Source organism: Panicum virgatum, chromosome 5N, assembly GCF_016808335.1.
Source record: "Panicum virgatum strain AP13 chromosome 5N, P.virgatum_v5, whole genome shotgun sequence".
Lineage (NCBI taxonomy): Eukaryota > Viridiplantae > Streptophyta > Magnoliopsida > Poales > Poaceae > Panicum > Panicum virgatum.
The window spans coordinates 17,123,413-17,133,332 of NC_053149.1; the positions used below are offsets into that span (position 1 = coordinate 17,123,413).

The 9,920-nt window shown below is 42.1% G+C and overlaps 1 protein-coding gene and 1 long non-coding RNA gene across 2 annotated transcripts; both read right to left on the reverse strand.

The window, feature by feature from the left end:
* Nucleotides 1-137: 137 nt before the first annotated feature.
* On the reverse strand, nt 138-995 carry LOC120676640. Its single transcript, XM_039957954.1, has 3 exons — nt 908-995; nt 659-813; nt 138-567 (listed from the first exon to the last, which is right to left on the reverse strand). The coding sequence occupies exons 1-3, from the start codon at nt 986-988 to the stop codon at nt 345-347; spliced, it is 459 nt and encodes a 152-aa protein (XP_039813888.1). The 5' UTR covers nt 989-995; the 3' UTR covers nt 138-344.
* Nucleotides 996-1,770: 775 nt separating this feature from the next.
* On the reverse strand, nt 1,771-1,994 carry LOC120675855. The gene is made up of 2 exons (XR_005675520.1): nt 1,919-1,994; nt 1,771-1,824 (listed from the first exon to the last, which is right to left on the reverse strand). It is a non-coding gene; the product is annotated as an uncharacterized LOC120675855 (long non-coding RNA).
* Between the last annotated feature and the right edge of the window lie 7,926 nt (nt 1,995-9,920).

Sequence of the window (9,920 nt, forward strand, 5' to 3'; positions counted from 1 at the left end):
ATTTCCTTGGTTGGAGTGATCTGCAATTATAGATAGTAGTTAGGCATGGTCACAAAATGTCAGAATATTAAGAAGCTTGTTGTAGCCTATCTATAAAATGAAGGAAATTTTTTGACCTGATTATTGTATCCATGACTCTGTGGTGTAAGTTGTGACTCAGGGATGTTGATAGTTTTTGTTGGTGTGGTGCCTGAAGATTGTGAGGTTAAAGTGAAGGCAGCGCTTTTCTGTGGGGTGCGCTGCATACTGCTGCCAGCACTTTGAGATATCAGAAGTGATGATGACTGAGACCCTGTTGTTGGGAGAATATTTGTGTCATTTACTTCTGCAACTACTGCATTGACCTAGAAGCAAACTTTATCGGAGCTTGTTGTGTTTTCTGTGAAGCTGACATTGAATTTGAACACTTTTTCTAAGAGCCTTGTGATCTCATTTGGAATGAAACCCTGTGGATTCTCAGCGATAAGTGTATCAGCAGCTTTCTTTGTCAAGCGTTGAACCCACCTTCCAAACATGATAAAATTTGTGTCACCCGTCTCATCTCCAGCAATAATGCTAAGCTTATACCTGTGCCAGTGGCAGATCATGTGAGGTAGTATAATAGTAGAGGATAATGTGGAAAGAATTAAGTTGGTAAAGGGCATGGATAAGATTTTACCTCTGGACTGGTTTGCCAATATAATTGCAGGTGCTGTCGGTGCACTTGTATAACTCACCATAGGGTTTAGCAGTTCTCGCACATTTGTAGCAAGAGTTGTACCACCAGGAGCTGTCAATCTTTCTTATTGTCACAGTAACTAAGAAGTCTATTTTCTGTTAGAGAAATAGAAAATTTCAGTAATAGAGAATATTATAGTTGCGTATGAATGATGAAATGAGTCAGCAGAAATATTAAGATAAGTGTTACCTTGTATTTGAAGGGGTTAAGATCTTTGATTTCAGAAATTTTTTTGTGTTCAACAGCATGTGTAGCTTTAGCTGGTGTCATTTGCTGGTCCCACTTAATTGGCTGATTTGTTTTTCCAATGCTGAATAGTAGAAATGATGTGTTTACAATAAATTCAGGTGTCTACAATAAATTAGGTGGACAACATATGCAGTTTGATAAATTAGAAAAAATATATTACCTGGATAGATGAGCTCTTGCCTCAGGAACATCTAGATTTATGTACCACTTGCATGGTGAATTGCCTATTAAGGTGACAACTCCAGATGCTGATAAGATAAAAAAAGCTATCCAAGTTAGATAACAAAGATGTATCTAATGTATGTCAAGTTGGTCGATATTTGAGAGAGCATCTAAGATCAGCACAAAATATATACTTGAGATTGTGAATTAAGAGAATTACAAACACAATAAGGGAGGAAGAAACTATATGGACTGCTATGATAATCTTTAAGGTTAATATCTGGTATGATAAGGTAATGGAAGAATACTTCATGTAAGCTAAAGCGTAAAGAAGTTGCAAATCTAGCAAGAATAAAGACATAGATATTTTAAATCAAAATATTAGCTAAACAAAGGCATGATACAACATTTTTTGACAGGCAGCAATAAACTCTGCTGTTATTTAGGTATATGATATAAAATTTCTATTGATAACAGTAGCCGTGCAAAACTGTGGATATCGCAGGATGTATTTCTAGTAGTATTAATTTCATAGGTTTAATTAGAATGCATTGTGGTTAGAAACATACATGAGTATTTTTTGACAAGGGTACCAACAAATATGACAACTTGTGGTGGGCTTCTCCTTTTTGCATTTGTTCAGCTGGGAAAGAAGAGGCGCGCTCACCCATAGCACAACATCTACTGAAACATTACTGTTGTAGTATAAAAGTAATTAGCATTGCACAATATCCACTAAAGCATTACTGGTGCATTATAAAAGAAAATTAGCACAGTACAAAAACTAACCTTTCATTGCGTATGGTGACAACCCTCTTCAAACTATCATTTTGTCTTCCTCTTGCTCTTAGTGACATGATAATAGCTACCAATTTTCAGCCATATGGCATTATCAGTTTTCTAGGAGTCTGTACAATCTGATTGGATGATTACTCTTTCTATCAGTAACCGGGAAAATAGAATAGTTTCTAGCTCATCTGCATCTACACCCTTTATCTGTTTAAACGAAAGAAGGCTACAATACATATATATACATGCCTGAATTTTGAATCATCTACAAGTAGGTACTGGGAAGACTAACTGCAGACCAATGGCACATTGCAAGACCGGGAAAAAATAGAAACAAGCAAAATGCAGAATAACTATATCAAACCCTACCGAACATACATATCCTCACATAAAGAGTAGCCTAGCTGCATTTTTGAGCCTGCTCACTTTTTTGGAAAAATATGGTTACTATCCCTTTATAATACCAAATCTGTGATGCTGAACTTCCACGGCAAATTGTAGCAACTGATTTGTTAAGGTGGGTTATCCAGATAATGGTGATAGAGATAGTAACTTGCTTTTTACTAAAGATCAAACTTTCCAAACCTACTGACATCACAAAACATGAGGAAATAAAAGCATGGTAGCCTAATCATAAACTTCTGAACTGAGCAACTACTTTGCAGGCACCAACTAAAAATGACTCAAAACATATATAACCACCATAACACAACAAAGGTAAGAAGTAGAGCATCCGCAAGGGTAAAAAGCTGGAAAGGAAAAGTAGGAACTACAAATTCATTGAAGGAGAAAAAAAGGACCTGATTCATTAAGCTGCCATCTTTTCTATTCCCTACTCACCTAGACCTGCAAACAAAACAAAGGGAAATACATCCTAACCACGGTCAGTAAAGGGCTGCAGCATCCTAATGGAAAAAAAGGATCGAAGAAGATGAGATGAGCCCACCCTAAAAAGCTTCAATCTAGCTGTTGCTATGTAACCCTTACCCTCCCAGGTCGGCTGACGCCATCGCGGTACCTACAGCAAAGCACATCGAAACCTTGCAGATTAGGCCAAGGCGAGAACCCAAGAAGCAGCAGATTAGTCCTAGGGAAAATTAGAAATTAGAACAGCACAGAGTAGGAGAGTGGAACGGAAGCAAAATAAAGATGTGGAGCTCACAAATCTCTAAGTTCTGGCACGGGATGGCGGAGGAAGCAGAGGGAAGAACAGAGCACATCGAAGCTGCTGCTAGGGTTTGGGCTTGGGCGAGATGGAAAAGGCAGTGGAGGGAGGGGAGAGGTAGGGGAGGAAGGGGAGGCAGTGGCGGAGCTCGGATAAAATTTTAGGTGGGGCGCATCGTAAACACAATTTTTTAATGATATCGTGAGGACGCACATCAATAGCTAATCTATGTCAAATTTAAACAATGATTGATGATCATACCTCTTATTTGAAGATAACTGTCCATTAATTCAATAAAGATCAATCAAACAAGAAACATATCCAATTTAAAGACCAAAATCCAATATTCTAAGAGCTAAGAAACATGTAAATTTGAAGAGCAAATCAATTAGTGACTTGGTAAGTAATATATGAAATTATGAATTGTAATGTAATAAAACAATTATGAGGAGAGGAGAGCAAATCAGGCCTCGTCGGCCGCCGGCCGCCTCGGGGGTCGCCGGGCCGGGTCGGGGGCTCGCCGGCTCGGCCGCTCGGGGCACCTCTGGCCCGCTGGCCGTCTTGCCGAGGCCGCCGGCCGGGGAGGCGGGGGCGTGGCCGCGCGGGGGGCTCCACCTCCGTGGCTGCAGCTTGCAGGCAGTACCGCAGGGCGCAGGTCCGCAGCACGGCAGCAGGCGGCGGCAGACTGCCGGAGCACGCGGGCGGTGAGAGGTTTGGCAGGGCAGCGGCGACGGCGAGGATTGAGGGCGACAGGCAGTGAGGCGGCGACGGCGGTTTGGTAGGGCGGCTCCGGAGCACGCAGGGATCGATCTCGTATTCCCGTGACCCGTGCGTGAGGCGTGAGAAGGGTTTGGGGATGGGCCAGCTCAATGCCTTAATGGGCTTATTGGGCCACACTGTTGTCTCTGGCGCAGTCTTTCTCTCCCTGTTTTTGGCTCTGCAGGCGACGGACGCCGCCGCCGGCCGCCGCGGTGCCGCTCTTGCCAGCTCGCCGGAAGGGAAGATAAGGGGGGGGGGGGTCTGTTGGGCTACTCCGGCGGTAGGTGGGGCAGCTGCCCCACCCTGCCGCATGGGGAGCTCTACCTCTGAGGGGAGGTATACTTATCTCGGCGACCGTCGTAGGGCTGTTGCGAGGGCAGGTAGGCGCCGACGGGATGGCACGGGCTCGGCCAACTGCTCCGATGAGACAGCCTTGGCATCAGCACGGAGAGGGAGGGAGCGCACGCCTGTACGGGAGCGGTGCGGCGCCGCGTAGCAGAGAGAGGAAGGAGGGGACGCTCGGCAGCGGACAACGCGACGTGCTCCCCTGGTCAGATGAGATGGAACACGCCGGTGAGGGGGCTGCAGTCGAATCTGAGGAGATGACGATGGATTGGCTACGGATGGAGCGGTCCATGACCCTCTGCCTATCCACCGTCCTGCACTTTTTTTCCATCTGTACAGCCCGCACAATCATCCCTATCCCTGCCAGGGGGGGGCGTCTTCATGAAAGACCCACTGTCCAGTGAGATGAGGACCCGATGGACTGGTTTACTGATGGAATAGCGAGCCCCCTTCTATAAATCCAGAGTAGAATATCGTTGCTTGAGTTATAGCAGCTGACGGTGGGGTAGTAGCAATGAGGCCCGTGTTTAGTTCCCAAATTCAAAGTTCCAATTTTTTTTCCGGCACCTACATGGAGACTTAAATCTAGATGAAATAAAAAATGCATTGTACAGTTTGTCTATAAATCGCGAGACGAATCTAATGAACCTAATTAGGTCGTAATTAGACGCTAAATTGCTACAGTAATGCTACATTAAACAACCTCTAATGCCGGATTAATTAGGCTCATTAGATTCGTCTCGCGATTTACAGGCTAGTTTTGTAATTAATTTTATGATTAGTCTATGTTTAGTACTTCAAATGTAGAAAGATGTCTTTTTAAAAACTTTACGAGAGGCAACTAAACACGGCCGAGGTCCACTTGCCAGCAGGTGCTTGCAGCCTCTATCGAGTGCACAAGGCCTTTTCCTTTTTGCCGCTCTCATGGTGGACTGGGGGAGTGAATCCAGCGCTGTGAGCAGGGAGGCAGCTTTTCCGGCGTGAATCGCTCTCGAGCCGGGAAGAGAGACCTCTCGTTAAGAAACCTGATTCCCACATCTATAGTTTTGGCAGATTGGAGACCACTTCCATACTTATGTTGGTATTCCTCTACTTCCATTAGTAAGGTCGGACTAAAATTTCACTACTCCCACCATTATCTTGCTATGCATTTGTTATTTATTTAGAATTTTTTGATACACTAAATAGGCTAGGTTAAATATTCCAATAATTTTTAGGATGTGATATAAGGGAGAGAGAATGGCACACTAGTAAAACTAAGGGAGGAGTGCTTGAAAAAGTAGAGATAGAAATGACATATTGATGAAACGTCTAGAGGTAGAAGACAATAAGTGAATTATTGGATGGCTAAGGAAGGCCAAATGTTTATTATTTTTTTGAAAGAAGTAATATTTATTTTTCTATCTTATATTATCTTTGCATAAAGATATTATGTTTTTCAATAAATCTAGTTACTACAAAACAAAGAAGGAATAAGGGAATATTTAACCGTTGCTTAAAAAAGGATGAAATAGATCCTATTGAAAAAAGAAATGATCAAAAATAGAAAAAATAAATAAAATTTATATTAATCTTTTATTCCAAAATTCCTTGGAAAATCCAATTTCATTTTCAATATTTTTAATGAGGTTAGATCATGTTTAGCTTGCAAAATAGGATTTACTGATGAAAGTAACATCTAATTTGAAAAGAGAGGAGGCAAATTTATCTAGATGAAACCACTAATTTACCTATAAACCACTAATTTACCTATATCAAACTTTGGCAAGTCATGGAAGTAAATGAAATATACATAAAGTCTATGATCAATAATATAAAGTCATAAACTCATGTATGCATTGCAGGCATAGTTTCAACACATTTTTATTTCACTATCATTAATATGACTACCTTAGAAACATCAATGTGAACCCCCTACCTTCCATTAGGATTCATTATCTAATATACTATAAAGATTTAAAACAATTGGAAAGGTTTCTCACCTATGTCGGATCCGCCGTACCCCTCACACTGGACCCACGTGTCGGAGTCGAGGGAGGTGGGAGAGGATGTAGACCTATAAAATCCAGAGAGCGTTTCTGCCAACAAGTAATTTCTTGTCTCACCGCTATTAGGCTTACCCGCCTACCATACTTGCTCCTGCTGGGATGAAACGCCCCACTCTCATGCCGACACCGAGTATAAGGCTAGGTTTGGTTTTTTCAGTTTCAATCATAGGTTCCATCACATCACATGTTTAAACACTAATTAGGAATATTGAATATTGATTTATTACCAAACTAATTTCATAAGTCGTGACTTAACCACAAGACGAACTACTAAGCCTAATTAGTCCATAATTTGACCACTAATCACTATAGTAACTATCTACTAATTGTGTATTAATTATACTTAATAGATTCGTCTAGAGCTCTAATTGCAACTTACAATTAGTTTTATATTAAGTTGAGATCCGAATATTTAAATTAACATCCGAACATTCTAAACTTCTCAATTCTGAATGCTTAAGCAAATCTGCTGACAACGTGCAGGTTTTGTTGCTTCCCTAATGGGCATGACGGGCAAGCACATGCTCGTTGCATCCCTCTGCGCGCTCCGTGGCCTCCACCGCACTCGCCGCCGCCGCTCGGTGGTGCTTCTGCTTCCTCGATGTCGTCCTCTCCGAGAAAGCGTCCCTACAGGCTGGAGCCACACGAGGCTGTGCTCAAATTAAACCTGGGCAAAATGGTCGTCGAGCTTCCCTCCATCTTCAAGCTCACCTGAAATCTGCTCTCTTCCCACTCTTGCATGGGAGGTAAATTTCAAGCAAAAACGTTCGATAAAATGCATCAGACACTAGTATTTTTAAATTTAATGGATAATAATTATCTTTAATCTGTTAACTCATGGTGGATATAAGGTGTGTTTGGTTGGGCTGTAACTTCTAAAAAAGCTGTTGTGGGCTGTGGCTGTAGAAAAAGCAGTTGTGCAGAAGTGGATGTAGAAAAAGCAGAAGACCGTTTGGTGGAATAGCTGTGGCTTTTAGAAAAATTACAAACAGACCCCACATGTCATTCACAGTACACACCACTAAGTCCTTTCCATCTCAGACTGATGAGTGGGGTCCACTCGTCATCTTCTTCCTTCTTTCTCCAAGAGCAACCGCCGCCATCCGCAGCCGGCCGCTGCCCCGCCCGCCGCCATGCGCGCCGCCGCCGTCCGCGGCACCGCATGGCACCGCGCTCGCCGTCCCCGGCCTCGCTGCCCGCCGCCTCGCTCGCCGCCCCTGTGCCCCACGGCCCCGCGCTCGCCGCCCGCCGCCTCGCTCGCCGCCCCTGTGCCCCACGGCGGCGCCTGCGCACGAGCTCCCACGGATCCCCTCTCCTCCCGCGCGTTGATGGCTTCCGAGCACGAGCCCTCCACGGCGGAGCTCGCGCCGGCCGCTGGCACTCATAAACCTTTGTCAATACTATTTACTTTTCCTGAGACAATTATTTGCAGAAACACTAACATCCAGATATGCTGAGAATGAGTAAATTTAATAACGGATATTTTTAGAAACACTAACATCCAAATTGGAGCATATCCGGCTGCTCGCGTCTCAGAAATTTTACAATGATTGAAATCTATTTATTTCCAAGGAAATAATCTCATTATTTAAGTTTTTAGCTCTTGTAGGGTTCACACAGGGCACTATTCAACAAAAATAAAACACTTACTTATTATCAGGTCGGGCCAGTGCAATTAATCTAACTTAGTTACACTGGAAAAATATCTTTATATAGAGATTTAGCTACTGTTCTTATTTCTGATTGTCACTTCATTTCCATATGAATATCTATGCACAACCTTATTTCAATTTTATTATGGATATAAGTTTGCAAGGTTATGTTTTAATTTTAATTTAGTAGCCAGTGGTTACCTAATAATGTATTAAGTATTACTCTTACATAATTTCAAAGTATTGATGTTTTAACATCCTTAGCATATCCTGGTTCACAGGAAATGAAGATACTGAAATACATGTAGAATATGCAAGTGACATAGAAAGGAATAAGGGAAGCCAAAACGAGCAAAAGCGACTAAGAGCAAAAAAAGTCATATCCAATTTTTAGAATTGCACTCTTTATGAGTTTTTTTTCCAAATGCAGGATTGGTTTAAAACAAAACAATTTACTCAGCTAATATATATTTAATTACGGTTCAATAAGAGAGATCACATGTGGCAATCGAAACTGTAATGCTCTTTATCTGCCAGAAAGTTAACATTGGACTGCATAATTTGGAACCAGGCATTTCATTGTACCACTACAAGCATATGAACTGTTCTGACTAAAATCTGATGATGAATGGAACTACACGCTCTTCCTCCTTTCCATGCCCAAATGATGCTCTCTCTCACTCATGTATCAACGTGTTGTTCGTCATCTGGCTGGCTCCACACCAAATACGTCCTCCTCCTTGGCTATAGATTTTTAGTGTTCTGATAGTGGTGAGCTTTATTATTTTTTATCATGGTAAAATTAATTCCTCCTATGTGCTCATGAAAATTAATAGTGAACTCTCGATATATGCTTAAATCGACAGCCTTTGTCCGTATAGCTTCTGGTAACAATTTACTATCGGACGCTTCAGTTCACCCTCTTTCAGCGGATAAAGAGCCGGCGATTTGGCTACACAAGTTCTCTTTACAACGGACAAAGTATTCTTTATAATGGTCCTGCATATCAACATTGCTCCCTCCATCTCTTATACTACTCTTGCTAGCACTATTAGAAAACGAGCCTTCAGAACCGGTTGAAGAGGTGCTTAGGCACCGGTTTTGCAACCGGTACCTCCAAACCGAGACCATTGGCCTCGGCCTTGGACACTGGGTTTTTCACCTAGTGCCTTAGGCATCCATTGGTACCGGTAGGAAAGACCAACTGGTACCAAAAAAGCTGCCACGCTGACGCAAACTGGCAGCCCCTTTGGCACCGGTTGGTCTTTACTGGCAGCCCCTTTGGTACCAATGAGCTTTCCCCCTATTTTCCCCGAATCTAGTTTTTTTTTGTTTTATTTATTACTATTTATTCTTTTATAATTGCTAAGCGTATCCGAGCTCTACAGTACTATACGTTCATTGGTCGTGTATGATTTCACAGAATATTTGAAACTAACTAAAAGTCAAATGCAAGCATATAATTAAGATAATTATTGAAACTACTATATTTACAAATATACAAACAATAAGGCATCACGTTTAGAAATATTTACAAATATACAAGCCATGTTTATAGTCCAACTACTAGCCCTCCCAAGACGTCGATGGAAATCCTCTATGGATGTGACCGTCGTGGTAGAACTCGCCTCTAGGATCCAGGATCTCGTTCAAAATGAATCCGGCGAGCTGCTCGTACACGGCGTTGATCCGATCGGTAGAATAACATTCATCCTTGAGTCGACTCATCTATCATTTAGGAAAAAAGGACTGATATATTAACATCATGTGGGTTAGTATAATTATAAAAATGTACTAGTGAACGGTTTGTACGTACTCTTAGATTCTCCGTAGTAGGCTTCCCATATGGAGTCAAGATGTGCAAGAAATCGCATACGTAGTACCCGCACCAATCAGTTCCTTATTTTTGTCTCGCACACTTAAGGAGAAACAAATAAATTACTCAATACAGAACAATTTGAGATTACTTAACTAGACAAATGTTCGTGAATCAACATACCGGATAATCTATTTTAACATTCAGTTCGTGCCTC

Coding starts and splice junctions, on each gene's coding strand:
- LOC120676640 (XM_039957954.1), bottom strand. CDS start 988: ATGACACCAGCTAAAGCTACACATGCTGTTGAACACAAAAAAATTTCT. Junction 814..907: donor TTAACCCCTTCAAATACAAG/GTAACACTTATC, acceptor TTTCTCTAACAG/AAAATAGACTTCTTAGTTAC. Junction 568..658: donor ATTGGCAAACCAGTCCAGAG/GTAAAATCTTAT, acceptor CCACTGGCACAG/GTATAAGCTTAGCATTATTG.